The 26618-nt window shown below is 40.7% G+C and overlaps 1 protein-coding gene across 2 annotated transcripts; it reads left to right on the forward strand.

The window, feature by feature from the left end:
* Window positions 1–318: 318 nt before the first annotated feature.
* On the forward strand, window positions 319–20918 carry plin2 (perilipin 2). Of its 2 annotated transcripts, XM_028805823.2 has the most exons (9): window positions 319–452; window positions 657–696; window positions 825–1020; window positions 3122–3204; window positions 3400–3652; window positions 4161–4345; window positions 4461–4589; window positions 5072–5362; window positions 20544–20918. In XM_028805823.2, the coding sequence occupies exons 2-9, from the start codon at window positions 667–669 to the stop codon at window positions 20679–20681; spliced, it is 1305 nt and encodes a 434-aa protein (XP_028661656.1). In that variant the 5' UTR covers window positions 319–452; window positions 657–666; the 3' UTR covers window positions 20682–20918. The 2 variants fall into 2 exon arrangements, with proteins under 2 accessions (XP_028661656.1, XP_028661657.1); XM_028805824.2 differs by lacking the exon at window positions 20544–20918 and having other exon boundaries at window positions 5072–6029.
* The last annotated feature ends 5700 nt before the right edge of the window (window positions 20919–26618 follow it).

Below are 26618 nucleotides of genomic sequence, written 5' to 3' on the forward strand. Positions count from 1 at the left end.
TGTTTGAGGCGAACTGGTGAAACACAGCCATACCTGATGAAAAATGACATCTGCTACCCCTCTCAAGTGAATGTTTCTCAATAGGTCGTTTGACAGTTGGCTGTCAGTAATTGCAACGAGTTTAAAAGTTCATTGAAAAAAAAGAAGTAAATATGAGATTGCGTGATGAGTTTGTATCTTATTATAACGATAATAAAGGACGTTATACGCAAACCAAGTTCAAAACAGTGGAAATCCCCATGCCTCACGCCGCGATCGTGCCCTTTGCTCTCAAAAGATTTAGTTTGCTCAACATCACGACGCGTGAGCATCGGGCGGCGCTGACGTCACGTTCTCGCGAGAAGACGGCTCCTGCTTGCCTTTAATAGTCCGTGCTGCGGGTGCTGATGCATAGTGTTAATGAAAGTGGAGTCGGTTTGTTTGTAGGAGAAGAACTCATCTGTTGTTTCTTGGTTAGTATAGTTCTTTTTCCATTTTATGTTTGTTTCGCCGTGTTTTAACCCAAGTGAGATCATGCTGGGTTATCTTAACCGTGGCCGTGGCTCTGTTACCTTACATTCGGGTAGACGATGGTGTGAATGTGGTTTGCATGCCGTCCTTTTTGGATTCCTTCCATATTAAATTATCTAAAACGAGTCTTTGTTTCTTTTCGGTAGGTTGTGCATCATGGCTCTAGTTGCTACTGAGCAGCCACAGGTGGGTATTATTTTTACTTTACCATTGGACGGGGTTACAGGCTTCACCTGCCGTATTGCTTTTATTGGCCATTGCGACGGACTGATGTTTCTTAAGGAATAATCTTTACATTTCTTTGTTTTGTTCAGAATGTGGTTTCCAGAGTGGTTCAGTTACCACTGGTGAGTTCTACCTATGACATGGTGTCTAACGTTTACATTAACACCAAGGAGAATCATCCCTATATTAAATCTGTGTGCGAAGTGGCCGAAAGGAGCGTGAAGACCATTACGTCTGTGGCCTTGACCAGTGCTATGCCGATTATTCAGAAGCTGGAACCTCAAAGTGAGTAAGAGGGTGTGGATTGGCTAACCGTGTTGGCTCCTTCGGACTAGGAAGTCGGCGCATTTGAAGTGAAATGACGCGACCGGTCTGTCGGCTACAACCGATTGAACTTTCACCTAGTTTATGGAGCCGCACATGCGCAGTTTCGTTTTTGTCGGCACGCACTTTTCATTTGAGCATAGAACCTCCCACTAAGGCTCCCTTGTCTACAAGATCATTTGTAGTGTTTATTAAGCAGACCCCTTTATCCTAGGTGACTTACGAAGCAAGTTATAATGCAAGAGTGATTAGACCGTGCCAGTATCAAATACCATACAACATGAAAACCGAGCATGAGGCAGTACTACGAATTATACCTGCAACTGGACTAAGATGCGTATCTTAAACTTTGTCCGTAAAACGCCAGCTATCCAGTAGAAGAGAAGCTAAGCAGTTCCAAAACACTTTAACGAACGAGCTGGCCTTTAAAGATGAAGTCCGCTGAATGGCACGTGTTTTTACGTTGCAAATTATTAACTGCTTGCACGTAGTGTTGATGCTTTGAGCTGAAAGTTATTAATTGACTTTTCTGTAATAAGTACGCTAAACTTCTTCAGTTGATTTATTAGTGAATTGAATAGCAAGTTTTGTCTGGGGCTGTATTTTGGGTGGGTTGCTAAGCCTAATCTTTCAAATCTTCTGCATGAGGGTCTCGATTAGGGTCTCCCAGGTTTGTTCCAATTAAAAACACAAGCAGGAAGTCTTAAATTGGTTAAGTTTTTGGTGTGTTTTAATGATTTGGTTCGTTAGTGCTCCCTTTCTTGCAATATGGAATTGACGTCTACATTCATGGTACCGTCTCTCATTTTAAACATTTTTCTAGCAGAAGTACTTCATGATGCATATATAATTCAATTTTAAATCTTTGTATAAGTTAAGAAAATGAATAACGCACGTAGCTGTTTAAGACTAAATTGGGATATAAAGAATTGTGAATCCTAATTGAGTTAGAACAAAGCCTGAAATGATTTGGTAGTAAATGAAACTGTTTCCATTTAAATTTGCTACTGTGGCTGTCCAAGATATAATTGATTAGCCTGGCACTCTGTTTTTAAGAGTAATGTTGCCATCCAGCCTCAATGATTACAAAATTGAATGAATGGCATAATGCATTTATATTATAAATTCAGGACTTTAGTAGCAGTCATTCTCAAATACTGGGCCATCCTCAAGGATGTGTTCTCATTTTCCATTCTTGCTATACAAGTGAGACTACTTTTCCAATCTCAAATATGCACCATGCTGACTCTGCAGATCTAGGTAGTATGAAAGCAGTTTCTTCAGCCAAGCAGCCAGTTTAGTAAGCTTGATGCAATAACCTTCTCTGAATGTCCAACACTAACATTGCAGTTTTGAGAGTTTTTTTTTTTTTTGTACCTTCCCACCCTTGTTCATGGGAAGGAGTTACAAATTGTAACTGGGTGGGTATACTTGCAAGTGTCCTAGATTATTGGAATAGTGCTTCTGAAAACTGGCTCTGAACTTCAAGAAGAGTGCCAACTGCTTTTTAAACTCCTAAAGTCGAAGGAGCGCTTGTCCTTTTTATTGCAGTGTGAGTCAGTCTGTCATTATCTACCTGGCTTGATATACTGTAGTGGTCTGAAACAATTTAATACCTGCGGATTACCAAATGTACTGCTTAATTTTTTGTAGTTGGTTTGGGTTTGTCAGATTTTAAAAACTGGAAATGTCAGATGCCCATTGCACATAGAACTGGTGTAAATGGTGTGGATAGGCTGTTAAGAGGCAAATCACACCAAAAAATCCTTAGTGCAATGCTTCCATTTTTGTAAGGGGGGGGGGGGGAGCAGGGGTAATCCTAAAGTTTAAAGGGTATTCGTATACATTATGGAACTATTTTAAAGTAATATTAAACTCCTGGGAGTGTGGTTTTTATTAAACTTCATCTAACTTGGCCAGCACCTGCTTTTCTTGGTGATAAGTTCACACAAATCTGCATCCAAACTAAATCTTGAACCTAATCCTAGAAGTGAATTGTTTTTATTGGAACAAATGAGTTTTATTCCAATGCTGTGTTGTAACCTGCAATTTTCATTTTTAGTTGCTGTGGCAAATGACTTTGCATGCAAAGGACTTGATAAAATTGAAGAAAAGCTACCAATCCTTCATCAGCCTTCTGACAAGGTATAGTGATTTGTGTGGTATCTACATTCCATATTGTACAGAGTTGCATAAGGATCTTGAAATACTACCTGTATATGCTTTCTGTTGCAGGATTGATTTCCCATTTTAAATTTCAAACTAGTGGATGCTTACCTTTTGGTTTTTTTGTGTAGATTTATAGCATTGGAAAATGACTGGCTTGCTAACTTTTAACAGGTGGTTGCAAGTGCTAAGGATGTAGTGACTGGTGCTAAGGATACAGTGTCCACCACAATCGGTGGAGTTGTGGACAAGACTAAAGGGGCAGTCCATGAGAGCGTGGAGATGACCAAGGCTGTAGTAAATGGCAGTGTTAATACTGTCCTGGAGAGCAGAGTTGTGAAGATGGTAACCAGTGGAGTTGATACTGCCTTGACAAAGTCGGAGTCGCTGGTGGATATGTATCTCCCATTGACAGAAGAAGAACTGGGTGAGGGTTTAACTTAAATTGAAACCGTTTTGTGACTAAGTTTTTCCATCAAAAGTACAAAATGAATGGCTAGTACTTTGCTAACTCTCTTGTAAATTGGTAAAACAATTTGTCCATGTTAACCTTGGTATGGTGTGGAGTATGAAGCATGGTGTTTGTTCTGTGTAACTACAGGTGTATTTCTACCCTGTCTTATGTACACCTGGGCACATTCAGTCTCAACACTTAATTTGGTAATGAAACTTTCATTAAAAGCGACAGTATGACCCCCCCCCCCCCCCCCCCCCCCCCCCCCCCCTGTTAAAACCTTAAGGCATTTATGTGGAAAAGTTTTATTGGATGTAAGCTGTTCAGATCATACACTTCATTAATGAAGTGCAAGATTTAAAAATTCCAGTATTGACTAATTTCACTTTATACCAGTGTGGTGGTCTCTTGAACTTTGCTAGTTCTAAATTGAATCTTGGTATTCATAGTCCTCTCTCTTTCCCTCTCTCCCCGTTCCAAGCTAAAGAAGCAATGAAAGTGGAAGGATTTGATGTTGCGAATACTAGACCCAGCTATTATGTAAGGCTTGGCTCGCTGTCAACCAAGCTTCGGAAAAGGGCTTATAATCAAGCTCTCTCTAAAGTGAAAGATGCAAAACAGCGAAGCCAGGAAGCTATCACTCAACTTCATTACACTGTTGATTTGGTGAGTCTTGATGCCTGTTAACACAAGACTGTTGCTTAGGGGGCAGGAGCTCAAGTTGGATTGGAGATTTATCCTCTAATGCTCAATTATTTATTTATTTTTTTAAATCTTTTAGATTGAGTATGCAAGAAAAAATGTGGACAGTGCTAACCAGAAACTTCACGGTGCACAGGAAAAACTGCATCAGTCATGGGTTGAGTGGAAAAAGAGAACTGGCTATTCGGAAGACAATCAGAAAGCAGAAGTAAGTTTGACACTTTTTCAGATAAAATGTTAAGATGTGGCAATTCAAACTAAACGTGAGTAGGTCATTTGTTAAACCATCTTCCTGCTGGTGAAATTTGCTATTTTTTGGTTCTATACATTTTTGTGTATAAATTTGGCATTTACTGGGAAAACTTGTTTGCTTAATTTAATATTGCAATGTCTCTCTGCATAATAACCTGTATTAAAATATACAAACCAGATTAGGTTCCTAGTTGATCTGTGCTGTATTCCAAATCTAAGATGAAAAAAGCATCATTGCTACACTAAGTATCCAGTTTTACCTTCTCAATGTACCCCACTCTGTTTAACTTAACAATAACTAACTTGCAGATACGCTTGTGAATTGATTGTGTGCTCTATGAATGGTGGGTCTATCCACTTGCCCCAAAGATTTTTAAACATCTGATTTTAAATTTTTTTTTTTTTTTTTTTTTTTTTTCCTCATTTTATTTAAACCAGCATATAGAGTCCCGTACTTTGGCTATTGCTCGCAGTCTGACTACACAGCTCCAAACCACTTGCTTGACACTGGTATCCAGCATACAAGGCTTGCCACAGAACATTCAAGATCAAGCGCACTCCCTCACCAAATCGGCTGCAGATGTCTACCAGAGCTTTAACTCTGCCTCTTCCTTCAGAGATATATCTGATGCAGTACTTGCAAGAAGCAGAGGACAGCTTGGAAAAATGAAGGAGTCTATGGACGGCATGATGGATTACCTGGTGAACAACACTGCCTTAAATTGGCTGGTAGGTCCCTTTTACCCCCGGCTTGGTGACCCAGAGTCTTCTGAGCACAATGGGGATGAGAAGATGGAGGAGATTCAGTCAGAAAACTCCACACCTCTTTCACATAATTGCTAGTTAATGAAATGTACAGTTTGCACACTGTCCTGCACTTATTCAGATCTTCAAGTCACACTTCATGAAAATCCTTGGGATACTTTGCAGCCTCTTGTTCTCCATATTGTAACATACAATTGGGTATTAAACACCTGACAAGTTTGCTTGTTTACAAATTTAACATGCTGATCACCCCCATTGCTTCCCACACACTTGCACTTTTTGATGTGCAATAATTGAGTCTGACATGGTGACTATTTTTATAGAACAACTCGGCTTTGTAGCTTGAGTTGAATCGAGAATTGTTTACTTATCTCCTCACAGATGTCAAAGATTCACTACTTCAGTAGAGCACTTACCTTTAACACAGGGGTTTCTCTTGGATGATGGGTGCTTAGAGTTGTAAAGTTCTAGCACGTTGCTGTACAGTTATTGTGCTTTGTATCCTGTGCCTTTTCTTGTCCGAACCTCAACTACATTCTGTGCCAGTCAACTGTGCCTTTTTTAAAAGCTGCATTCCAGAAATGTTTCACCAACCACTTTGTATTTGTTTAATAAATGAATAAGCATCAGATTTGTCTCTGATTCTTTAATTTGTGAAAGTTTAGACATTAACAATATTTTATGCAAGCCTGTTACTCCATTATGTGAATATCTGCAGCTCTCTGCATGACTGTGCACAGTCTGTTGCATGCAAGCTTTCCTTATTGACCACCTTTAGTAGATTAGCCATTTTTAAACTATCCTTGTGTGGTGTGCTACATTTTACTAAAATCTTATTGGCTATCACTTTATTTTTTCTTTCCTGCCTGTCCAATTGTTTCCATGTTGGTGGGGGTTTCTTTTCTTCCACCCCCTTCCAAGGAGAAATCCACTTTTTTTTATTTATTTTTTTTTTTTTTAAAAGGATTCACCTATCCTTTTGAATAGTTAAATGTAAGCAAATGCATCTCTTTAGAGAGAACATGGTATTCTTGAAGGATTTTGGTGCTTGTGCGCTCTGTATACTTGGCATGCTTTCCTTTTAATTAGCTTTGCTTGTTCCTCTCCAGGTAATCGGTGAAACGTTGCACACACAGACCATTTTAAATATTTGTTTTTACATAAACATTGAGTTGTTCCTGCTAGTATAAATTTGCCCTTTACAAAATCAATCTAGTAGAATGTTGGTAATAGTTGTAGGTTTTCTGCCATGTTTTCGCAACACCCTGACTGTCTGTTATGTAATCTAATACCCTGATCATTCCTCTTGAGTGATCAGATTCATTAATATTTCCAGCCAGCCCGGAATGATTGAGGAGCAATCTTGTGTCCATTACTAGATTTGTTTTTCATCCAATGGTGTCTGATCTTGTTGGGCAAAACCAAACGACTGTTGCTCTATGCCCTTGGGCTACTTGGTGTTTTTTAGGTTTAGTTCTTAACACATTCATTTTGAGTGCCTTGGGTCCAGGCCTTTAATGACCTCTTGGGCACAGCCATCAGCACTGTTTGTGGAGAGAGTGACCTCCTGAAGAGGTTTACTTGCCAGTGACATTCAGGTCTTTGACTCTTCCTATGCAGTCGGTAGACGGCTTGGGGGAGCATGGGGTATCATGAGGTCACAGGCAGAGGAGCACCCTTCTCTTGTCCAATCTATGCAAAAGGACAAAGGTCCAAGTCTTTAGAGTCCTGGTGCTTCCTGTCTTGCTGTATGGTTGTGATACATGGACACTATCCAGTGACCTGACACGAAGACTGGACTCTTTTTTTTTTTTTTGGTACTGTCTCAAGAAAATCCTTTGGTACCATTGGTTTGAATTTGTTTTAATGAGCGGTTGCTCTTGGAGTCCCGAATGAGACACATTACCTGCATTGTGAGGGAGCGTCCAGTACGGCCATGTGGTGCGTTTTCCCCGAGGGTGATCCAGCTCGTAAGCTCCTCATTGTTGTGGACCAGTGTGGCCTGACCAGGCCAAGGGGTCACCCACATAACACCTGGCTGCGGCAGATAGAAGGTCATTTCTGGAGGACTGGACTGCATGTCTGCCTGAGGGGGTTGCCAACCGGGGTCCAGAGTTGTTTCATTGTGTGGTGGGTGCGGCAACTTGCTATACCAGTGCATGCTCCCCAACTTGACTTGGTTCTTCATTCCCCAAAGAGTTTTATGCAGATTGCGGTGTGTGTTGGACTCGCCTTCCCCAGTATATTTTATGACCTTGTTGGTTCTACCTTGGTATTATGATTCAGGTCATCCATGTAGATTGTTAAAGGGGAGCAAATGATGGATGGTAATATGTGCTTCATAACTGCAGTGCATGTGTGTGGTTTTTCCTCTTTTGCTTTCTGTTAAAGCACGCTACAGATGAGACACGGCTAAGCGTTTTCTTGCAAGGCATGGGCAGACTGAAAATTGACAAATGGCTGGAGTGGACCAGTCAGTTGGGCCTTTCAGAATTGGTGTGGCTGAACTAAGTCTGTAAGCTAACCAGTTGGGAGATGGGTTACCTTCTCTTTGTTTCCCTTAATGCTAATTGTTTCTCTGAGATTTCACCTTGGTTTAGGCTTTACTTTGTCACTTCAGTGGCCAGTCATTTAATAAGCCCGAAATGTTAGGCTGCCCCTTTTTTTTTTTGAGGAATTAGAATTCCCTTCTGTAGCCTTACTTTTCTGCAAAAATAATTCTAGGTTGTTGATAGCATTCAAAGTTAATCTGTGGAATTTTTATCCTGACTAGCTACACATGTCCATTTGTTTCCCTAGTCTAAGCATTTACTCGGTCTCTTGTATTCAGTGTCTATTGTGGATAAATCTGTGCATCGCTGTGCACATTGAGTTGTGTGTGTGGTTTTTTATTTAAAAAAAAAACAAACAAAAAAAAAAACTCCCCCAACCGAGGCTTTATAAAATGTTAAGTGATTACTAAACTAATTGTTTAATGTGATTGTAGTATTTGGCATGGACATCCACTCGAACCATTTTTAAAAACTCTGCTCTCCTATTTAAATTGCATAGCCCTAATACACACTTACTTCTCAGGTAAAGCTGACACAACCATAGTTTTTACAGTTGAGTGAAATTTTTAAATTCCCACTTATTGTTTAGAGAGCATAGAGTAAAGCTATGGTGTTCTGCAAATCTGTTTTAGCACATCCCATCCATAGTCAGCCTTGTCAATTTGATTTTTGTTTTGAATGGTTTGCTTGTGTAAGTCAAACCTTCATCGAGGCAATTTTGCCCTTGTGATGTACAGATTAACACTTCCCTTTTCCATTAATATTCTGACAGTCTATTTGAATTGAGAAAGTCCTAGCAGAAAAAAAAGCCATGATTTTATTGAACTTTAAATGCCCTAATTTAAGAGCCATTGCAATGTCGGCAATATTGCTACACTATCCGTCGTCTTTGGCTTCTGGCTTAATCCATAATACTTAACAGTGAGCCCAAATTCAATATTTGGGCATGCAACCTTACTACATTTTTTGCTGCAGCTGTGGATGAGAGAATCACAACTGCTTACTTAATCCATTGTTTAATTGATGGCTGGCTGGCTGGCTGGCATCGGCCTGCTACACTCAGTTGGCATCCTGCACTACAGCTTTGTCAAGTGGGTCCCCTTAGCTCAAGTGACTTTTTTTTTTTTTTTTTTTTAATTTCCTGGTTAAACTCTCTTTACAGAATTTTAAGTTTATGTAAAGAAAAACATAATGGTAAAAGATTGACTGCTAAAAGATCATTACAGTGCAACATTTAGTATGTTCATTCGTGAGGCAGAGAATTCAAGTGCTTCAATTTTAAGAGACTGTGGCCTCAAGGACCAAAGAGGTGGGGAACACTAAAATGACTTGGTGTGCTTAAGCAGTACTATCATAGGCACAGCTACTTGTGTCCAGTTCTGCATGCATTTTGCTCATGGCTTGGTCAGTCCAATTTTTGTGAAGGGCTGGGTTTTCAAATATCAAATTAGTTTTAAGGGTACTGTGTTCATTTGCCAATGCACAAACTTAAGTGTTTTGCAGTCTTGCTGTCAGTTGTGTGCATGTTTTTTTTTATTCACCCAGACATCAGTTGGTGGTATAGTTGCCGAGTACTGCTGTGATTTGTGAGGTGCAATTGTTGGCTGAGGTCACACTCTGATCAGGTGAGGGTCTTGGCAGTAATGGACGACTTAGAGTAGAACTGTCTCTTCTATAGATTAACAAGCCAGTTGAGGTGGTTTGGCATGTTTGGTTTCCCCCAGACACCAGGTATACCAAGTATGTCAGTCGAATGGTCACTGGTGGGAGTTGAAAGTAACTTTTTTTTTTTTTTTTTTTTTTTTTCTTCATCCCTGAGGGAAAGCAATTTTTAGTCATTTTCCAAAATGACTGTCTCTCCATTTTGAAGTTTTGTATAGTGACCCTCAAACTTCTATTCCTGTTTTGGCGAGCTTCTGGTAACTTCTAGAATCTTTTTTTGCCAATGGTGGGTTTGAGGCTAGGAGCACGCACTGATACACAGCACATTGCCACACCCACCACATGACAAACCAACTCGGGACCCCAGGTTAGGACCAGAGTGCAGCCCTGTGGTAGGTGACACCTCAGCACCAGACTAGTTCAGCTGGAGTGCCAATTCTGCCACCAACCCCCAAGTTTTTCCCGTGAGTTGGAGGGCCTACTGCAAGGGCAGGATGCAGATTAACGTCATACCCAGGATGGACCAGTTGCAGGTTAAGGGCCCAAAGGAAGTAGTCACTTCTGGCATTTATGGGATTCGAACTGGCAACCTTCCGATTTACCAGCGCAGATCTCTAGCCTCCGAGCCACGACTCTGCCCTTGTGGGTTTGAGCCCTGCAGTATTTGTTCTCCTGCTTGGTCATACAAACCTCGCTTTCATGTGGTGCTTGCTTTGATTTCTCTCCTTGTGCTTCTTTCACTGGCACCCAAGTACTTCTATTTCCTGACATTTTTGTTCGTCATTTTCTTCTAAGCTTTGCTTAAAGAGCTGTTGAGTGCACCATATTACATTTTCAGCTCTCACATTTCATATCTCCCTGATCAAATTGAGCAACAAAGTGTCATTCATGACAGCCTTTTAAAAATATATGTATATAATGTACACCCTGAAGTATTAGAAGTTTTCCTAGTGTTTGTGCATTGACACTTCATGGATCGATCAGGTTTATAAAAGCTGGACAGTTGTGGGAGGGTATACTGGAGGGTACAGTACCTTGAGTGAATATGTCCCTTGGTGTCAAGTGTTTAGTTTATATATAACCTGAACCCTTAGTCATGCACTTTCAAGAGTGGTACTTGTGCAATCCTATCCTTCACTGTGCCTGAAAGTTGCAATTGGAAAATACCATCCATTACCCAACCCGCTATATCCCAACTACAGGGTCATGGGGGTCTGCTGGAGCCAATCCCAAGTCAGCACAGGGCAGGAAACAAACCCTGGGCTCACACACACCCAAACACCAAGCGCACACAGTAGGAACAATTTAGAATTGCACAATGCACCTAACCTGCATGTTTTTTGACTGTGGGAGGAAACCGGAGTATCCAGAGGAAACCCATACAGACACGGGGAGAACATGCAAACCCGGATCTCCTAACTGCGAGGCAGCAGCACTACCCACTGTGCCAATTGGAAAGTACATGAGTTTAAAAAAAAAAAAAAAAAGCCATCTATTATTGTACTAGCTGTGCTAACCATCTAAGACAGGATTGAAATCTAAGTAATCAACTTAGACCTCCGTGTTAACATTTGCAGTTCATCATTCATTTCCTATGCCTGTGTTGTATGCAGTTTGGTATTGGATTCATGAAAGCAGTATTAAATGTGTGATATGCCATCTGTGCCACAAATCAGTGGGTTACTCTTATTGTTCAATCTAATTGTTTAGATGCCCTTTTTTATTTCTAAGTGTTCTATGTATGATATTAGGACAAAATTCAGAATTGTGTTTTATTGTTTTAAAGTCCTTAACTTTTTTAGCATTTTTATTTCAATTCACTGTTTTTGTAGGGTTTACTACCTAAGTTGTATCCAATATCGATAATATGTGATGAGCATCGTAGGCTTGGGTGGAAAAGACACTGAACACTAAGGCAGAGCCACTACTTCAATATTATCATTTATTTTTATGCTAATTAGCAAGAAAAGGCGTAACTTGAGCGATCCTTAAGTTCAGTCCTGTGGACCTCCTTAACTGCAGGTATTCATCCCAACTAACTTCTGCATTTAACCGCCACAGAGTTCTCTTTACCCCAGAAAAAGTCAAAAGTGTAAAAAAAATGAAAAAGTTAAACATTTAGCAAGCATGTAAATATAAATACAATAGGAAAGGTCTGTCTAGTGACCAATGCTATAATTAGGCAGATTTAGTACACCTCCTTCATGTGAGACATTTTGAAATGGTCACCAACACATGAACCAATGGCACAGTCAGGACAGTAGAAGCAGGTTTCTCTGCGTAGGGTGTTTTTTGTTTCTATCCCATGAGAGGGCACAGTGTCGGTGCCTGTTCTGCATGATTGACATGCACCTTGTTACTTTCTCATATACAAAGTATAGGGAAAGTATTGGAATCCTCTTAAAAATTCTGTTAGATTTTGATGAATCTCGACGGTTTAGACCTGCCTGAGACCGAAAATACCATTTTTGGAATTATGTCTCTGTGTGTGTGTGTAAATATAACTTGAGAACGCTTTCACTTAGGTCAACCAAATTTTGCATGCAAGTATTAGCTCAAAAGTTGATGGAAATGTAAGTTTTGTACCTATTTCCCCCAATCGGAAGTGGTACTTTTTTTATTCATGCAGCTGCAGAGTCCGATTTATTCAACTTTTATAATTGTTCAATATATTATTGATTTGATTTGTCATTGATGGTTCTTTAATGTACATAACATAAACATATCATTGTCTTACGGTTTACTCCTCAAATATTCATCCCCATATCTGAGTATACAAGAAAGTCAAGCGGCTTCCCTTCCTGATTTTTTCATTTGCTCCTAGCTGTCCCCAACGGCTCCACCCATATAGTAGTGAAACAGGACAAACTTTAAAAATCAATAAAAAAAAATGTAATTTGTAGTGAGGATAAATGTATATTTATAGCGTTCTTATCTGAGGGCCTCTTGATGTACAATATTTTTGGTTTTGCTATGATGGGCGAGAATGTAGCTGTGATCTCTTTGCCAAAAATGTAAAAAAGTTGAGAAGGTATACATAAAAGTATTAGGTACAAAACGTAGATTTCTATCAACTTTTGAGCTATTTCCATTAACCAGAAGTGGTATTTTTATTTGTGCAGCTGCAGAGTCTAATTTTTACAATTTTACTTTTATAATAATTGCTCAATATATTATTAATTTGATTTGTTGCTGATGGTTCTTTAATGTACATAATCTAAAAATATAATCAGTCTTGCCTCAAATATCCATCCCCATAGCTGAGTATATATATGTATATGTGTATATATACCCAAATCTAGAGGAGATCAGTCCTGATTTTGTTATTGTAGGATACTTTGCCTCTTTGCCATGCATCTGCCTCCACCACAGTGAACCTTAAGGTGACCAATTCACCAGTTATATCACAGTGGTTTGGTCTTACAGAGCATTGTGCATCTGGTCATCAAATACTGATATGGATAGTGAAACTATTTGCACTGCCATCACTTGATTCAACTAATGGTTCAGTTTCAGTCTGTTCCAAGGCTTGTTTTTCATTTTTTGCCATTGTTTGTTTTGATTGAAGGCTCCACCTCACTCATAAATATTTCAGGTAACTCATCAATATTTATTTTTTTTGCAGCATGTTATTTCATCCACTAGATGGCAGCCTAAATACTATTTCAAATCTTTCTAGTTAGCCAATAAAAGGTGTCATTTTGCTTGGCTAAGCTTTATTCAGGTAGAGTCTGACTCATGGTTAACCATAATTTAAGCAAAAGAAGAGGAGGAGGTGACATGACAGAAGTGTTTAAAATTATGAAGGGGAATTAGTCCAGTGGATCGAGACTGTGACTTTAAAATGAGTTTATCAAGAACACATTTGGAAACTTGTTAAGGGTAAATTTCATGCAAACATTAAGTTTTTCTTTACACTGAGAACCACAGACACTTGAAATAAGCTACCAAGTACTGTGGTGGATGGGACTTTATTGACCTTCAAAACTCGACTTGATGTTTTTAGAAGAATTAATTGGATAGGACAGGTGAGATTTGTTGGATTGAATGTCCTCATCTGGATTGTTCTAATGTTCATAATTACAACAAATTACAGTTAACGTAAAGGAGGTTAGCCTTGCGGGGCCAGATTCACAACGAGAATACATGACGGTGGACAACCTGTTTAAAAAGTGTTTAGTGGCAAAATCCTGCACAGGGCTTCTTTGTAAACCCCCTGCACCGCACCCAGCACCCCTGAAACAAAAAAAATGTCTGTGCACTTTAAACTGCTGACATGTGCTTGGTGAGAGCAAAATATACTGAACAAAAGGCTTGATGCTGTGAGAAAATTAAAAGCTAAAATTGAGGAGCTCAGTAGCACAAGGTAACTGAAGCTTAATAATTTGCACGTTGTTATGAACACAGCGACAGAGGAGAGACACACACATGCCCACACACACACAAGTGCAGCTACTGGGCTCCATGCATTTGAGAAGAAGATTTGATTGCATCTGTCTGCTACGATATCTTTCACACACGAATTACTGTAGAAAGAATGATGTATCTAAGAAAGATAATTCCACGGATAACATTAGACACCAAAGGAGATCTAGATATGGTAGTCATATTAAAACTTTAACAGTTTCCCATTAGAATAGCTTTTGCAAAGACAATTAACAAATCCCAGAGACAAACAAAGAGACAAATATTTAATTTACACTATTGCATCACTACATAACAGCAAATAGAGTTTAGATAAACATTGTGGTCTATGGGTATATGATATGTTAAAATGTCTCCCCTATTTTCTCATGGCATGTTTGCATTTCAAATTAGACCATAATATTCAAGTTCTTTAGTTATTTGCCTAGATTTGCATTCAGAAGGTGGATGTTGTGCAGCCTCATCTGTGCTTTACTGGTGTCATTAGGCAGGTTTGTTGATTTGTGTGTTTTGAGTCCTGAAATCCGCATTTCCTGTAGCTCTTCGTTATCCGCTCTTTCAAGTACTTCTGACAGAGTGTAACACACAGTTTTTATTTCCAAAGCATGTTTTGCAGTTCATATTTTCACAGGCATAGCTACCAGTTCTTTCGAGTTTACATCATCTCCTACACTAATGTGGTAGCACTGAACCACAGAGAGCGAACACAGCACCTGTGAGAACACGTTACTCACATTTACCACTCATCCATTAATGCTATGAAAAGATGATGCATAATCTGATGCTACAGAAAGGGTTTCCCCTGCATCAGGTTATTTTTATTTTTAAAACTAGGGAGCTCCACCCTCTGCTCGCTTTGCTCGCCAACCCTACATACATTTTAAAGAGATTAGTTTTTTCTTGTTAATTGTTACATATGCATTATGTTCACTTTTACTTTAAAACTTCAGTTAAAACAATATTTGGAATTAAATTTTCTTGAAGATTGCATTGAATTTTGATTCCTTGTTTGGTCTTACATCATGATAATGCAATATATAACTGGCCGTGAGTGAATATCGTGTCTTTTTCTCTTATAAATAAACCGACTTTTTCGAATGATTGTCCTTGGGATTTGTTAATTGTCATTGCAAAAGCTATTCTCACAGGAAACTGTAAACGTTTAATACGAATGGCATATCAACATCTCCTTTGGTGTCTGTTATTTGCGGAAGATTTACTACATTACCTTTCTTGTCACTTGTTAAAATTTTAAATGTTAGAATTGTTCTACCAATTTTGAATTCAGCTAATCTTGTCCTGTTGCATAGCTCATCACTCAGACATAAATTACACAATAACATTACAATATATCCTTCTTTCAACAGTAATTCGGCCGATGGGAGACCAGACGGTGTTAACGTTTGTAGATATTCTGTGGGATATCTTTAATTGATGCTTTCATCTTCCACACTATCACCACCAACTGTTTCACCATTTCGACGTGCAGATCTTTCTTCTTCGCTAAATCTTTGCTTACATTTCTTTTTTTCAGAATTTGCATTCTTTTCTCTCCTGCGCTTTTGTGTTTCTTTTCATTGCACCGCTCTTTCTGCTTTGCTTAGTCGTGGATCTGTTATCTTTAACTTTTCATTTTTTTAAAGCTGCTCTTTGGTTCTTTGCTAAGTCTTTGCTTACATTCATTTTTTTCTGAATGTGCATTCTTTTCTCTCCATTGCTTTTTTGTTTTTCGTCATGCCGGTCTTTCTGCTTCACTTAGTCGTGGACGTGTCATCTTTAACTTATGATTTTTTTAAGCTGCTTTTTGTTCTGTGTTGCGGGACGTGAAAGTGTGACGTGACTTGACCGTGTCGCGGGACATGGCAGTGTCTTTCTGAAGTGTGTTCTCGCGGGACGTGGAAGTGTCTCTCTGTCTCTCTTCAAAAGATCACGTCTTGTCACCCAAAAAGTCTCGTCCCAAGTTGTTTTTTTTTTTTTTTTATACATAATAGAGAGACATGTAATGTGCTCTCTGCACACAAGACACCCATTTGTATATCTAATAGTGTTTTTTTAAGGAGACTTTCTGACTGTAGACGATTCACCATAATAAGAAACTTGCTGTTTGTCAAACCAGATTAAAGAGAGCACCTCCGATCTTTGCAGTTCAAAATCACCGCCCCTACTTTGAACTCCGCCTTCATGAGGCCTTGGATTGGTTTAGAAATGTGACCTTTCTAATTGTCCCCACCCACTTTTAAGCACAATTCTCTCCTGGTTGTTTCCAGCTGTATTGACTATACGTCTGTTTTCAGCTACACAGAGGTTAACTGTGCTCCCGCCTTTATTAAACAAGCTGTTATCTGCCAGTTTCTCCCTTTTTTTTGTGTCGAACAAAATGGGCTTGCTAAATTTTTAGGGAAATGTAGAAAGCGTTTGTGTGTGTGTGTGTGTGTATGACGTTGATTATTATTTTTAAGTAATTAAAATCTTTAATTATTCATTAGCTTACAAATGAGTTATACTGAAGAAGCTAATTCACTTTAGCATTCAGTGTGATTTGCACCCGTGTCTGTACTGCTCATCACTAATTGTCAGTTTTTGCGTGCAGTGAATGGAGTAAAAGCAACAGAAAGAGGGGAATTACAAAGTTAAAGTAAAAAAGTTATTTAAAGACCTGTCAAAAACACAAATTTCTAAATTTTGCTTACATGTAAATAAATATACCTGCATGTTTTTTAATACTAAATAAGAGAATAAAAAGACTAATTGAAAACAATGACCTCCTTTAGTAGTAAGAGTAAAATAGCTGGAATAAAAACTCGTAGCCACAGTGGTACCCCAGGAATGAACTTGGGATACCCTTCGTTATATACAAGGTGAGTCTAAATTATGTTAACACTAATGATACTGCTGTGTGTATATGTATATATATATATATATATATATATATATATATATATATATATATATACATGTATACAATTTTTGGGCACAGTTTATGTGCCTCACATGGTACATGTATTGAACATGATGGTGAACAGGTTGAGACATTCCTGTAAATCTTCCACATATGAAGTATGTTTTGTGAATAAAGTGTTTCCGCCATTCAAATGTTAACATAATTTTGACTCACCCTGTAAATGTTTGTAGTGTTAAATTGTGATTAATTGCAAGCATTTATGTATTCCTTACATTTAGAGTTCAGGCATGTGAAGGTGACCAGTGAGTGAGCCACTACTGCACATCCCCATAATGTACAGGTTTTACAATAGCTTTGCAGTGTCATACAACTTGTCATGTTTTAATTTTTTTAGGTGATTGGAGTCTGCATAGGCAACAATAGCTTTTTATGCAAATTGTTTTTGACTGCATCACATTTCATTGTTCCCATTGAAGTGTGTGGCTAAACTTCTATATTTATGTAATCTAGTACACTCATACATTTTCACTATTCCCAGATAACAGCATTAGGATGGTTTATTAACTAGGAAATGGATTTAGTTATTTATAGTGGCGATTAGTTTTTATATATAGTTTTTTTTTAAATAAATAAATAAAAACAAAGTGTATCATTGTTGTATTTGGACACATTAGGTGAAGTGATACACTTTGGGTCACATGGTAACTTTTGCAGAGCTCTTTGATCGATCGATAGATAGGAACTTTACTAATCCCAAAGGAAATTGTGGGGTTACAGCAGCAGGCATAACAAGCCACTCAAATCTATCATGAATTATCATAATAATTTATGAAGATACAAATACATATTGCAAGAATTATCTAGAAGTACTGGGGGCTTTGCCCTCTGCCTGTGCTACGTGCTGACCTCTGCAGTTCTGCCGCTTGCATATGGGGATGTGAAGGTACAATTTAAACAGATTTTAATTTTCATTTGAAGTGTTACATTTGCATCTGCATGACATATAACTGCCCGTTGTTGCATTTAGTTTCTTACTCTCTATTAAATAATACGACTTTTTCGAATGTTTATCTCTGATTTGTTAATTGTCTTTGCAAAAGTCTATTCTAATGGGAAACTGTTAAAGTTTTAATATGAATAGCATATCCTTCTTTCTACAGTAATTTGTGCGTTGTAAGACTGGACGATGTTAATGGTTATAGATATTCTTTGTGATATTGTAAGTTGATGGTTTCATCTTCCGCACCATCACCACCAACTGTTTCAGCATGATCTATTGATACACGTTTAACCAGTTTGCCAGGTTACTGATCAACATTTTTGGAGTAAATTCGTTTGACTTCGTTTCTTGTTGCTAGGAATGCTGGTGTACTCATTTTTTCTGTTAATAACCCTTCGTGATGTCATAATGCATCTTCTTTAATTGGGAACTTAAATTGAGGAAAATGTTAACATTTATAAGAACTGAGAGCGCAGGAAGTGTGTCTGACAAAAGCATTCAAATGAATGAGAGGTGAGAGGACTGTGGTCTTGTTTGAAAATGGTTGTAAGTAGGGCGTGACTTGAAAGAATCTAATGGCAAAAGTCACCGTCTCGCGGCCTTGAGGTGAGAGGACCGTGGTCTTGATTGAAAAAGGTTAAGTATGATGTGACTTGAAAGAATCTCATTTTATAAGTCTTAAGGACTTATGTTATAAGGACTTCATTCCAAAAAGTCACGTCTCGTCTCCCAAGATTTTATTATTATAATAGAAAGATGTTAAAGTATTTATAAAGTTATTAGAGTTTCACATATCAGTTTCACAGGATGTCAGTCATTGGCACATAGCGTCATTGTTTGATAGACCAGCACAGTATCATTTGCCTTGCAAGGAATAAGACCACCTCAGCCTAATTGTAACTCATTATAGAATCTGATGGCTGAGGGTAGAAACAACCTCACCTGGCACTCCTTGGTCTCACTCTCTTACTGAATGCGCTCCTCTGTTTAGACTGAAGCCTTCATGCAGTCCTTCATTGCGTTCACATGTACCTAAATAATCTTATTTGCAGAAACCCAGTTTCAAAAATGCCACATGTACCCTTATTCTGAAACTGACAAGGGGGCTCTGCCCCCTGCTCGCTTCGCTCGCCTACCCCTGGCGTTGGGTATCCTGAAATACATTAGTCGAGCTTGTTCGTTTTGGAGCCGTGCCCGCTTTGCCCGCGGAATTTCAGACGCGCGTTGTAGGCGCCTGCGTTCATTGATTTTATCCAGGCGGGCTCGTGTTTATATATCCGTCAGTTGAGGTCGTTCGTTTTGAACCCGTGCCTGCTTTGCTTCCGCAGTTTCAGACGGGCGTTGTAGACGCCTGCGTTCATTGATCTTATCCAGGTTGGCTCGTGTTTGTATCGTTGAGCTGTATTGTGTTTGAATTTGGTGTAAAGCGTTCAGCGGTTTGTACAATCCCAAGCAGCACATTATTCCTAACTTGACTCCGCAGTAGTGCCACTCACAATATGGCGGTGACGCCTGTGCCTTCACTCCACAGTAGTGCCACTCACATTATGGTGGTGACGCTTTGTGGACCTGTGGGGCCTCCGTAGCCTCTCACATTTGACTCTGGGGTGCAGCGCAGAATCCTGTTTTGTGTGTGGCTGTGTCGGTAGTCGTTAGCTATGGGCGCGTTGTTGCTTCATTTTTCATTCACGTTAGTTGAGCTCTTTCGTTCTTGGGCCGTGACTCCTTCGTTCGCGGTGGATAAGACTTCGCTTGCGGTTTATGAGATGCGCGCCTGCGCAGTACGTCTCATGGTCCCATCGCCGTGTACCTGCGTCCATATCCGGTTTATTCTCAGTTAGTAATATGGATATTGGTATCTGAGAAACCAGCTGAGCAGGCATAGAGTTCTCCGCAAATAACCCGGTTATGTGAACATGTAAAGAGCTTCCACAAAATAAGCAATTATGGCCCTGGGAAAAAGTAAAGTTCTATCTCTCCCTTTGTCTCTTTGAGTCCGTTTCACTCTGTGGCAGTTAAGGACTTCGTAGTCTGCGCGTGTCTTTGCTTTATGTTTCTCGCAGCCACAGGTAGAAAATGGTGGATGTGTCCACAAAGAGAAATTTCCTGGGTGATAACATTATTCCTTTGGGTTGAAATAATCTTAGTATTTCAGAAATTGCTAAAGTTAAGTGGTTGAGAGAACGTATCATGCTAAGCTTAGCAGCACAATCTTGGGAGACCCTGGCTCCATGCTTGTTTTCAGATTGTTTTTTGATTTTGACATTGGAGAGTTTTGCCAAAAGAGCACTCCATAAGTCAACTCATACCTGTAAATGGGGGCCTGTATGAAATCAGACTTAACCTGGTTGCTCACCTTATCTCAGTTTTGATGAATGCTCAGGACGGTAAGCAGTTTCCTGGGTGTCCATCTGTTCTTCCATTTCCTCCAGTGAGTCCAGCCTGACTCCCAACATTAAACCAGTCTGTTTATTTAGAATTCTTGTACTTCACAGTGTAAATCCTTAGACTGTAGCAGGCAGAACTTACTAATGTGCATGACATATGTGAGACATGTTTATTTTTTTATTAAATAAAATGTGACTTTTGTGTCTCATTTGCCAGGTTCCAGATTTCACCATTACAGATCTGTCGTCTGAGCCCGATGAGTACCCCTACATGCTGGCTATGGAGGATGGCGTCGCCAACAATGACTACTCTCGATCAAACGGCCCCATTTTGGCCACTTACACAGGGGAATAGAAAAAGAAGCCTGACGACTTCCCTGCTGCGCTTTATTATGTATTTATGAATTTGTGTACTGAATATGGCTGAAATTTATTTTCTATTGCGTATATATATTTTTTTGGTAATCTTTTACATTTGTGTTTCTTGGAATTCTATTTAGATGATAGTTGAAGCTTAACTTTAATGATAGTAAAAGTTTTGGTTGAAAGGTGTGGTGGAGATTCCTTGAAATAAAACACTTTGCAGCTAAAATGTGCTTTTGTTTTCGATTCAGTGGACCGAGTGCAAGTTAACTGGTGCTTCGTTCCAGTGCTATCAGACAATTCGGATCTCCGAGTGGAGACGATTCACCTTACCGCTTCAGTGTGCTCATGTGAGATTCTGGTCAGACTAAGTGGAGAAACACAAGGTCAGGTCACAGTGTATTTTTGTACATACTAAGTAACAAATAACTATTTTTAGTGGAAATAAAAACTAAATGTATGGATTTTTTTATCACTTTGTAAGAAAGGCAATTCATCCACGACAATAGCATTTCTGGCTGTCTAGGGGCCTCCTTTATAAAGCTTGCACACCGACAAATTCAGGCTTAAAATGTGCATATGCAACTTCCCATGCAAACTTCGGGATTTATAAAAGATAAACTTGATGGGGGAACGTGTGTACATTTACAGCAGCGTATGCAACATTTTGGTGATACAATTGAAGACAGAAGTTTACATACACTTACAGTGAAATCTATAAAACTCTCTTTCTAACCTCCACAGATTTTATACTACTGACAAACTATAAATTTGGCATATTGTTTAAGACCTCTAATTTGTGCAGGGCAAAAGTGATTATTTCCAACATTGTTCACAGATTATTTCACATTTTATTTTATGATAACGTGCAGTGAATACACTTGACTTGAGCATTCCTGGTTTTCATCCTCTTTCTCTGTACGTTTAGCATTCATTTGCTCAGAGGTTGATGTGCTTGTTGTTTCCTGAGCGGTGGTTCTTTTCTCCACCCTAGCGGCCTGCTTCTTTTCTTTTGTCGGCATCTTTTCGCGTTAAAACTGATTGTCAGTGTTTGTGTTGCAATTACTTAGTACGTTTTCTTTCATTTTTCACTTAAGCTAGCACTTAAGTCTTCAATCTGCCTCAAGAATGATTTAAGATATGAAGAGGTAGGGGAAGTGATGGCGAAGGTGGTAGGGAATGAAAACGGTGCCCGTATGCATGTGCCGCACTTCTGCACTGCTGGCCACTGCCGAGAGTTGATTCTACAATGAAATAAAAAGAGGAATAAACTTGGAGGTCAGTCATCACCCCGAAAGTGGATAGTAGACGTCACTTAGTATGAGTACCAAATTTCAGGTCAATAGTTCAAACCGTTTGTGAGCTACAGATGATTTAAAATCCTGGACAGACAGCCACAGTAGTGTATTATATATAGAAATATCACAATTCCAGTGGGTCACTTTGTTAATATTTGGTGGCAATGCCTTTAAATTGTTTACCTTGAGCCAAACATTTTGGGTCACCTTCTACTATCTATCTCTATCTATCTACAAGGTTCTTATAATAAGTTGCTTGAATTTTGGCCCACTCCTCCAGACAGGACTGGTGTAACTGGAACAGCTTTTTAGGCCTCCTCACTCACACACACTTGTTCAGTTTAATCAGATTGAAGTTAGGGCTTTGTGACGGCCACTCCAATACCTTGACCTTATTGACACCACTTTGGAAGTCTGCTTGGGGTCCTTGTCCATTTGGAAAGACCCATTTGTGACTGAGCTTCAACTTCCTTGCTAAGCTCTTGAAATGTTGCTGCAGTGTATCTCCATCAGTTTCCTTCCTCATGATGCCATCTGTTTTGTGAAGTGCCCCAGTCCCTCCTGCAGCCCCCACAACATGATGCTCCCACCCCCAATGCTTGATGGCTGGGATGGTGTTCTTTGGCTTGCACGCCTAACCCTTTTTCCTCCAAACATAATATTGGTCAATTTGGCCAAACAGTTTGATCTTGGACTCATTAGACCAGAGGACTTTTCTCCACTTTGGCCCCACGTGCCATTGCACACTGAAGTCTGGCTTTTTTGTGGTGGCTTTGGAGCAGTGGCTTCTTCCTTGTTGAGAAGCGTTTCAGGTTGTGTCGATGTTGGACTCATTGTACTGTGGATATCCAAACTTGTCTACCTGTGTCCTCCAGCATCTTCACAAGGGCCTTTGCTGTTGTTCAGGGATTGGTTTGTACTTTTTGTGCCAAGGTATGTCTTTCTGTAGAAGACAGAATGTGTATGCTTCCTGAGCGGTATGACAGCTGTGTGCTCCCATGGTGTTTCTACTTGTGTATTGTTTGTACAGATGAACGTGGAACCTTCAGGCATTTGGAATCTGCTCCCAAAGGCGAACTGGATTTTTTCTGAGGCAGATTTCTTTTGATTTTCCCAGGCAGTGGGTTTAATCGTAGGCCTTAACATAAATCCACATTTTGACACCCGTTGGGCTAATTGGCTATCAGAAGCTAATTGACATAATTTTCTGGGATTTTTCCAAGCTGTTTAAAGGCACAAAGTGTATGTAAACTTGTGACCCACTGAGATTGTGGTATAATCAATAAAAAAATGAAACGATCTGTCTGTGAACATTGTTGGAAACAAATGACTTTTGCTTTGCGTAAAGTTTGTTTGTATAAACATTGTTGAGGACCTAATCATCTGGAACAGGCCAAGGGGTCATTTCTGGAGGGTGGGGCTGGACCGCATGTCTGCCTATCCCAAGCTGTTTTGTTATGTGGTGGGTGCGGCAACATGCTGTACCAGTGCGTGATATAAAATTTGTTGAGGGGGTTATAAAGTGAGTTTTAAAGAATTCAGCCCAAGTGTATGGAAACTTCTGACTTCAGCTATACTGGGAAATGCAGCCAAACCAGCTAAACGACGACTCACGTGCATAATAATATCACTGATCCATTATATTACAACTAGTCATTAAGCCCATTACAATAACGGGCGCTAGAACAGTAGTGCATAAACATTAGTAGGAACAGTCTATATTAAATGGCAAGGGACCTTGACCTCATTCTGTTTGTTGGTCGTATTTTTCTTTCTTTCAGCCTTTCTTTTGTTGATGTTTATTTGCTGAGCTGACCGTTCTTCGGGGGCTGCTGCCGTGTATTGTGTGTCTTTAATTTTCTGTGACAGTAATACTGTCTTGTACGTCCGTAATGTACTCTCTGGCGGTAATACAGGCATGCACGTCGGTAATATGCCTTTAATTTTCTCTGACAGTAATACTGGCTCATATGTGGCTGTAATATGCGTCACTGTATTGTGTACCTTTAATTATGCTGGTTTGTATTTCCGTAAAACGCCTCTAACTTTCTCTGACAGTAATATCGCGCATCGCACCGTGCCCCGCGCATGCGCACTTCACCAGAAGACACACACACACGGACACCAGGACGCACACAGGAGTTTTATTAAAGAGGATGTGCATTGACATGACACACATGTAAAGTGATGAATATAATGTACAGACATATGTATTTTAGATCCCTTTTCAACAGGGCCAATGCTATGTATTTGGGCTGAAACTCTTTTAGTTGCTGTTTATATCAACTACTTCTTGTCACTTCTCAGGGAACTGGCTGACAGGAATAGATAGACAGACAGATAGATAGATAGATACTTTATTAATCCCCAAGGGGAAATTCACAATTGAATGAATACTTCAGCCAAGTGGCACTTTGTTATGCCTGCTTTGCTGAAAGTCTTTAGCTGATTGAGGAGATGCTATGTCCATGTTTTGTTGACTGTTGTTGTTCATACTTCTGCATAAAACATAACATTTTTTTTCCATAGAAAATCCATTTGCAACATTGTATGGTTCTCCTAATGCATGGGTTTTGAAGTCCGGTCCTGGAGGGCCACAGTGGCTGCAGGTTTTTATTCTAACCATCTTCTTCATTAGTGACTAGTTGTTGTTGCTAATTAACTTCTTTTGCCTTAGTATTAATTGACTTGACTCAGGCCCCTTAGGTGTTTTTTTTCCCTTAATGAGTAGCCAAACAATATTGAGACACAAAACAAGCTGCCATATGACCAGCTCACCTGTGCCCATCACACAATACAGTCGATTCCGCTTAATTGGGACAGCCGCTTATTTGGTGGCGCAGTGGTAGTGCTGCTGCTTGCAGTAAGGAGACTGTGGAAGATTGTGGGTTCGCTTCCCGGTTCCTCCCTGTGTGGATAGCGCTTTGGGTAATGAGAAAAGAGCTATATAAATGTCCATCCATCCATCCATTGTCTCCCGCTTATCCGAGGTCGGGTCGCGGGGGCAGCAGCTTGAGCAGAGATGCCCAGACTTCCCTCTCCCTGGCCACTTCTTCTAGCTCTTCCGGGAGAATCCCAAGGCGTTCCCAGGCCAGTCGAGAGACATAGTCCCTCCAGCGTGTCCTGGGTCTTCCCCGGGGCCTCCTCCCGGTTGGACGTGCCTGGAACACCTCACCAGGGAGGTGTCCAGGAGGCATCCTGATCAGATGCCCGAGCCACCTCATCTGACTCCTCTCGATGCGGAGGAGCAGCGGCTCTACTCTGAGCCCCTCCCGGATGACTGAGCTTCTCACCCTATCTTTAAGGGAAAGCCCAGACACCCTGCGGAGGAAACTCATTTCAGCCGCTTGTATTCGCGATCTCGTTCTTTCGGTCACTACCCATAGCTCATGACCATAGGTGAGGGTAGGAACATAGATCGACTGGTAAATTGAGAGCTTCGCCTTGCGGCTCAGCTCCTTTTTCACCACGACAGACCGATGCAACGCCTGCATTACTGCGGATGCCGCACCGATCCGCCTGTCGATCTCACGCTCCATTCTTCCCTCACTCGTGAACAAGACCCCGAGATACTTGAACTCCTCCACTTGGGGCAGGATCTCGCTACCAACCCTGAGAGGGCACTCCACCCTTTTCCGGTTGAGGACCATGGTCTCGGATTTGGAGGTGCTGATTCTCATCCCAGCCGCTTCACACTCGGCTGCGAACCGATCCAGAGAGAGCTGAAGATCACGGCCTGATGAAGCAAACAGGACAACATCATCTGCAAAAAGCAGTGACCCAATCCTGAGCCCACCAAACCGGACCCCCTCAACACCCTGGCTGCGCCTAGAAATTCTGTCCATAAAAGTTATGAACAGAATCGGTGACAAAGGGCAGCCCTGGCGGAGTCCAACTCTCACTGGAAACGGGTTCGACTTACTGCCGGCAATGCGGACCAAGCTCTGGCACTGATCGTACAGGGACTGAACAGCCCTTATCAGGGGGGCCGGTACCCCATACTCTCGGAGTACCCCCCACAGGATTCCCCGAGGGACACGGTCGAATGCCTTTTCTAAGTCCACAAAACACATGTAGACTGGTTGGGCAAACTCCCATGCACCCTCCAGGACCCTGCTAAGGGTATAGAGCTGGTCCATTGTTCCGCGACCAGGACGAAAACCACACTGTTCCTCCTGAATCCGAGGCTCGACTATCCGACGGACCCTCCTCTCCAGGACCCCTGAATAGACTTTTCCAGGGAGACTGAGGAGTGTGATCCCTCTGTAGTTGGAACACACCCTCCGATCCCCTTTCTTAAAGAGGGGGACCACCACCCCGGTCTGCCAATCCAGAGGCACTGTCCCTGATGTCCATGCGATGTTGCAGAGGTGTGTCAGCCAAGACAGTCCTACAACATCCAGAGCCTTGAGGAACTCCGGGCGTATCTCATCCACCCCCGGGGCCCTGCCACCAAGGAGTTTTTTGACCACCTCGGTGACCTCAGTCCCAGAGATGGGGGAGCCCACCTCTGAGTCCCCAGGCTCTGCTTCCTCATTGGAAGGCATGTTAATGGGATTGAGGAGGTCTTCGAAGTATTTCCCCCACCGACCCACAACGTCCCGAGTCGAGGTCAGCAGCGCACCATCCCC

This window comes from Erpetoichthys calabaricus, chromosome 7 (genome assembly GCF_900747795.2).
Source record: "Erpetoichthys calabaricus chromosome 7, fErpCal1.3, whole genome shotgun sequence".
NCBI classification, from domain to species: Eukaryota; Metazoa; Chordata; class Cladistia; order Polypteriformes; family Polypteridae; genus Erpetoichthys; species Erpetoichthys calabaricus.

Excerpts from the sequence above, each read along its gene's own strand:
- plin2 (XM_028805823.2), top strand. The coding sequence starts at position 667 with ATGGCTCTAGTTGCTACTGAGCAGCCACAG. Across the intron at positions 3,205-3,399 it reads TTCATCAGCCTTCTGACAAG|GTGGTTGCAAGTGCTAAGGA; the intron begins GTATAGTGATTT and ends AACTTTTAACAG. Across the intron at positions 5,363-20,543 it reads ACACTGCCTTAAATTGGCTG|GTTCCAGATTTCACCATTAC; the intron begins GTAGGTCCCTTT and ends CTCATTTGCCAG.